The sequence below is a fragment of the Lepisosteus platostomus genome, chromosome 13 (genome assembly GCF_059453375.1).
Source record: "Lepisosteus platostomus isolate fLepPlt1 chromosome 13, fLepPlt1.hap1, whole genome shotgun sequence".
NCBI classification, from domain to species: Eukaryota; Metazoa; Chordata; class Actinopteri; order Semionotiformes; family Lepisosteidae; genus Lepisosteus; species Lepisosteus platostomus.
Window position 1 is genome coordinate 26644502 of NC_142623.1, and position 6539 is coordinate 26651040.

The window sequence follows — 6539 nt, forward strand, 5'->3', positions numbered from 1 at the left end:
GCAAAATGAAGCATTCAGGTGGGGCCTGTCCTACCTGAGCACAGCATAGGCTTGGTTTAAATCAAAACTTAAATTCCACATTTACTTGAGGGAGGCTTCTTGTTTCTGTCATAATGGGAAAACCACCACTAAGACTTTGCAATTCAGTCAAAGCCTTGATAAATTTGGGCTTCGTTGTCTGGTTGAAGAATATCTTAGTTTTGCTGGTTACACTGCAATTTAAAGGTAACCACATTATGGAAGAGGAAGCCACTCATCAATTCTCTGTGGGTTTTATTGAAGGTCACCTGAGATTCACAAATCCCACCAATCTATTGGAATTAAAAGAAGCTGTCACATGGCCATTAAACAGACAATAGCAAAGAAAAATCAAAGTATCATTTGGCTAATTTATTGTTTTCTGGACAAAATTCTGGACTAATGTTAATGGGGGTACCCAAATTGTGATGGATGGGCACTCTGCATGTAAATATAATTATAATTCATAGCTGATTCATAGTAGTACATTTATTAGGGCTACTTGATGCATCTAAACATTTTAGGTTCTTCAAAGGTTTGGAGTCTCTATTTCATTTTACTAAGGCTTTTCAAATTGGTGTGGTATTGGTGTGAACCACTACAAACCGAAAGGGTGTGTGTAGGCTGAATTTATCAAATATTTCTTCTTCAGGGTATTGCTGTGGCAAGTTAAATGTTTGGAGAAATAGAGACTGCACTTGATTTTTTTCCTACGCAACTTCTGTGAAATTTCCCTTGTTGTTCTTACTTTTATTTTTAATGTCCTGTAAAATTTCCCCTTTCCTCTAGGCAAGTTATAAATACTGTAGCGGGTAACACCTGTCTCTAAATCCTGAGGAGAAGATTAAAAAGGATAAGACAATTGCAGTCCGATCATGTCCTGTAAAGTGGTGCTCCTTGTGCTCCTGGCAGTTTGCATTGCTGCCTCTGCAATGGGTAAGAAATATTGTTTTTGTCCACCTGGCCATGGTTTGACATGACAAATCAAAAATTTAAATACAATCAGAATGTGATGAAAATAAATTTAAGTGAATAATGCAAAAGAAGGGTTAAAAGCAAGAATCTCAAGAATAGATTTGAATAGAACTGTCAAAAAACATAAAAGAAGAAATATTTGAACAAGTTGAACAAGATTGACTTTAATGCACTCAAAGTCTTTTTTCTAAAAATAACAACTTCAATGTTGTTTCTTTGTGTAGTCATAGCAATATCTCTTGTATGCTCTTACATAAATAAATTCAAGCAAATTTCCCATACAGGACAGTAAAAAAAGTAAGAAATAATAACCAGTTCTAAAATCTTTAATGAAAAAAAAAGTTTTTGTAAGATTTCTGTAATTTGCAATGCAGGGCTTTGTGTGTCATGGTTCCGGTGTGCCCAGTGCTTTACTTTTCCGTCTGTACATTGTACATTTCTGGTTTTAGGTTTGTCACACAATGAACAACAAACGTAAAAAAGCAGGTGTCAGAACATCCTAAATATTATGTCCTTCTATGCAGATGTCTCCTCGAGCCAACGGTGCCTGTGCATCAGAGTGAGAAACAGGCTGGCAGCTGTCAAGGACATAAAGACCATAGAGATCCTGCCTCCTACTTCCAGCTGTGAAGAAGCGGAGATCATGTAAGAAACATAAAAGACATTAATATCCATAAATACATTCATACACCCTTCTATAATGCAGTAGAATAACAAACTGTGATCAATTTAGTATCATTTGTGATCAATTTTTGCCAGATGAATCTGGCAGTTAAAACCAAGCAAGATATACAGTTCCATTGTTATGAACTGTTTTTCACATCTGTAAACAGCAGAGCAACACATACAATATGACAAGCTGCTACATTAAATAAAGAAGTTCAAATATTGGCCATAGTGGTAAATAAGGATCAGGAAATGCAGAATCATTTTCTTTAATACCTACATTTTCCTCAAATACAGCAACTGATCCAGTTAACAAGAGTTATTGTAATTGTGTTATGCTTATTTTATGTACATGTACATACATTTATAATATATGGAAACAATACTGTATGTCTTTAAGTTAGAAATTGATGGTTTTAGTTTGGGAAATGCAAAGAAAATACTGGTGAAGTAAAGAATGTATACAGTATATTATGTTTATTTCAGTTATAGGTTTGTGGTGAAGATTTTATAATCTGCGCCACAGACAGGTTGGACAGCTAGAAAAGCATGGTTATGAGCTAGAAAAATACACCTGCACATCTGTACAATGTAAAACCACAGAATGAACTGCTTATGTCTTACTGACACACTGAACTTGGAGTAGATCAAAGGTAAAAAAGGATGTGGCTAATTTCACCATGCATGCTTCTCATTAGCTATAGATTCAGCGGCACATTTTGCAAAATGCAGCTATTATGATGGCTTGAAAATACCCTTGTATACAAGTACCAACATAAACTATAAATACAAAATGGTAAAAGATGAGCTATGAAAGGGGATTCACGAAGAAGAGTTGGATTTGCTAAAAGGAACCTTTAGGAATGGGTAACAATTAAACAGTTCAAATTAAACCTATAAGGGTTCGATTATTTAATTTAATGCACATATAGAACCAAAACCAGCGGGTGTTTAGTACATTAGGACCAGGATTAGGAACACTTTATTCAGAATACTGTATTGTATTGTATAAAAATCTGAATGTGTGTATACATGTGTGTATGTGTGTACTGTGTAAACGTTTGGTTGCCAAGTTGAAACTGGAATTAGTCCAGAGTGGAACCAAACATATTTTAAAGCTTTAAGAAAGAAAGAATTATAAATTGACTTGATACAAGCATTCAAAATTATCAAAGGTATTGAGCCTATTTACGTCTTTAGAATCAACAGTGAAACACAAACCATACAGCTCAAATATAAACTACATGGAAGTGCATATTAGTCAGAGAACAGGAATCAGTCATTTACCCAAAGTGTTGTGGGAGAATGGAACAAGCTACCCAGCCTTGTTGTTGAAGCTGGTTAAGATCCATAGATCAATTAAATACTAACTAATGAACTAGATGTGCCAAATCCTCTCATTTGTTAAAATTCTAATTGCAAAACAATATTGACAACTTTTTTTAACTGAAGTGCAGTTTTCTCCTGCTCTGGTCCCACAGTCCAACAGTGTGTGCATCCTAAAATTCTACTGCAGTCATTAACTGTAGGCACAAGCTTGAAATATTCAAATGCCCCCAAAGCTTCTGTGTCCTGCAGACTTCACCCTTTGAAACTAATACTATGGACATTACTATTAAGGTATATTAATTACCGGTTTCAAGCATCACACTTGTGAACAAAATAAGATTATGGATCACATTCTTCTTTTCAAGACTATTATTGCTGATTGTAGAAGTAATCAGCAAAGTAGTAAGAACAGTAGTTGTAGTTTCATTTATGTATTTAATACTGAATGACATGCCTTGTCATTTAGGTTATTTAAATTGTAAATGTACAGCATAGGTTATGAACAAACTTGGCAGCTTTCACTGGACTGAGATATTTTTAATTTTAAAAGTGCAAAATTACATAAATGTACTGTAGTTCAGGTTTACACGATACGACAAGTTAAATATTAGTTGTGGTAAAGAGGTTGTGGAGAACATTCAAAACATTGTCAAGTGGTGCGTTTTGGGGAAAAAGTGGTTTCAACAGTAAATTTAGTGCAACTAATTTCACTTTATAGACACCGTCTGATTTCTAATCTGAAAAAGTTACTGTGTGTGTTGTTGGAGATATTAAGTAAATCAGATAAGTGCAATATTTATGAGAATAAATAATTACTGTATGTGTTATAGAGTCCATTTGAAAAATGGAATCCAGTACTGTTTGGACCCAAACTTCAAGAAGCTTCTTTTCAGCCTCAAAAGGTAATGTAAATACTATGTATTCTTTTGGATCCAGAATCACATAAATAATCCTCTGTGTCCCTTTTCCAAAAGCCCACAGCTGGCTTCTTTTCTACTCTTCATGCTTCACTTCCTTTGCACAATAAAATTACTATTTTTAACCCACATCGATTACTGTGTTTGGTATTAAACAGACATTTTATGTCCCATCGACCATCTCATTTTAATTCGTACAACCACATATACTGTACAGTATTAAGTAATATACTGGTTAATGATGTGCCTTGCAAAATATATTGTTTCCTATTTCCATGCAAAGGAAATTATTGATGCAATAAGCTCTCCATTAAGACCATGTGTTAATCTTCTGTTATGAAATTTGACTTTGAAAAGAGTTGTTCAGCGCATTAAAGTTATCTCGCTTTCTTCTTTACAGTATATTCCCCATTTCCCTATCATGAAGTTATGACAATATTTTTTCACAGTAGATCTTAGTGTAAACATTTTGTAGCTTGCCTACGCATTTGAATTGCATTTGTTATAATTTTAAAAGAATGTTGTCATTCCTTTAGGAGACGCCAGTGAAAGTATCTTCAGTTACAGAGAGGTCAGCACCAACGATCTTGCTTTTGAGAGTACTTCGACCTGCAGTCCACACCCAAGTCCATATATGACCCTCTTTTTAATTGTTCACTTGTCACGTGTGTTTTGTGGAAATGTCCTTGTTTTTGTATACTGTTTTTTTTTTCATCTGAAAAGTCCCTGGCAATAAAAATAAACTTCTATTCTGAACTATTTTTTTTTCCTGCCACTCCTCTTAGAGTATGTATTTTCTTGGCCAGTGCAGAACTACAACTTTTTTTAAAAAATCTTTCCAAATTCCAAAAGTGTCCCTCAAAATCTGCTTGAAGACAACAGGACGTTGCATGCTGTGAAACTTTACATTTTCAAAACGTAGTGTAAGTTGCCACAACACACTTGCATGATATATTCACTTCCTCACTGGCAAGGTTTTCCTTTCCTTTCTCTTCAGTGAGTGAAACTGGAATGTACAGTACATATTTAGCCCTTACCAATGTACTGTACTGTACATACTGTAACAAATTAAAACAACAGCCCACTAAGGAATCAAGGAATTTACAGAATTTCAGTATGACTAAAAAAGAGCTGAAACAAGCTTAAAACAGCCACTATTAGATACTTCGGCTTAGTACAATACAACTTATAAAGCAAATTGTCTCCATATTTACATTAATTGCCATGGAAATTTTAGACTTCTATGCTTAGCTTTCTTTTCTTTTCTCTCTCAAAACATAAAAATAATCTATACAGTTTGTCACAAGTTCTAAAAGTTTAATTTTCACATCTAAGATGCATATCTAGGAACAAAGTCAGTTAAACTTTTAATGAAATCTCAACTCAAGTTTCACAATTACCTGGAACTTGTGCTGGAACAAGCTTGTTTTCATTATTGACTTTTTTGTGTTTTTAAAAGTATTTAAAAGTTCTGGTGTTCCATTCATCTCTTATCGTTAAGCTGCTTATTCCTGATAATCATGTGGCAATCCATAGCCCTTACTGAAACTAAAGGCCACAAGGTGGGACCATACCCTGGACACAATGCTAGTCCATCGCAAGGAATTTAACCTTCCCAGAATGCCGTAGGCAGATTGGAAGAAAAGAGTACCTGAATACACTTACAGTAGATCATGTGAGTCAACACAAAGGTATCAGTCTTAATGTAAAACTATGTATTGTAACATCCTCAAACTAATCATTTTTAAACATTTATACTTAGCATACAACATAAAAACTCTACTTTCTTTTACAGTCATTAATTTGTACATTGCAACCCAACCTATTCTAAAAACATCACTAGAACATACCCCTGCATATATATTATTATTGGAACACAAAATCTAGAGCAAATAGGGAGGTAATCAATAAATTAGGCAGTCTCTGGTTTTAAGAAATAATTGTGGAGTGTCTGTCAAAATGTAAGATATTTTTTCAAGCTGTATACTGGTGGTTATTTCATGAATCCAGTGAGCAACAGTAAAGGGAGTCTGTAGAGGAAGTAACATGATTGTTTTCTTCTTTCTAGTGATAAAGGGCTGGTGCACACCCTCATCACATGACGTCTTAGGTCTATCACCCACTTTTATTCACTTGTTCACCTATTGTTATTGTTATTGTTGTTGAAACATAGTCACTTTATTTGTGTTTTTTACTCTATATTAGTGTAGATTGGTGAAATTATTGTGCGTATAGTTATTCGATGTATTGGTTAAGCATTGGTCTTACCTGCTGTGGATCCACAATCTTGTGGTTATCTGTTTGCTCCGTCATTTTGTGCCAGGATTGCACAGCCTGTCTCTGGATTAAATGGAGACTTCCTGTCCATCAGTTGGAGCCAAGGGTGAGACTTCAAGTAATTAATCGGGCACTCATCATGTAGCAAGTCTGAGTCTGGCTTGTGTATTGTACTATACCATGTGTCTGTAAATAACACACCTTGGTATTTACTTGATCTTTAAAACTACTAGTGTGTATCTTACTGTTTTAGGATGTATTTTTCCATCTCCTTTTATAAATAGTTTTTTGCTCAGAGCACTGTTAGTTTTTTGTCAGTGTGTTTATGACGTGTTATCACCCCTGGATTTGCTTTAA

At 34.6% G+C, this 6539-nt stretch overlaps 1 protein-coding gene across 1 annotated transcript; it reads left to right on the top strand.

The window, feature by feature from the left end:
• The first annotated feature begins 815 nt into the window (after positions 1-815).
• On the top strand, positions 816-4661 carry LOC148650256 (C-X-C motif chemokine 3-like). The gene is made up of 4 exons (XM_088602310.1): positions 816-954; positions 1518-1638; positions 3819-3890; positions 4442-4661. Exons 1-4 carry the CDS (start codon positions 894-896, stop codon positions 4452-4454), a joined length of 267 nt encoding a protein of 88 aa, XP_088458436.1. The 5' UTR covers positions 816-893; the 3' UTR covers positions 4455-4661.
• Positions 4662-6539: the final 1878 nt, after the last annotated feature.

Bases quoted from the DNA above. Each gene is read 5' to 3' on its own strand.
- LOC148650256 (XM_088602310.1), top strand. From the start codon at position 894: ATGTCCTGTAAAGTGGTGCTCCTTGTGCTCCTGGCAGTTTGCATTGCT. The intron at 955-1,517 runs GTAAGAAATATT...CCTTCTATGCAG, and splicing joins CATTGCTGCCTCTGCAATGG to ATGTCTCCTCGAGCCAACGG. The intron at 1,639-3,818 runs GTAAGAAACATA...TATGTGTTATAG, and splicing joins TGTGAAGAAGCGGAGATCAT to AGTCCATTTGAAAAATGGAA.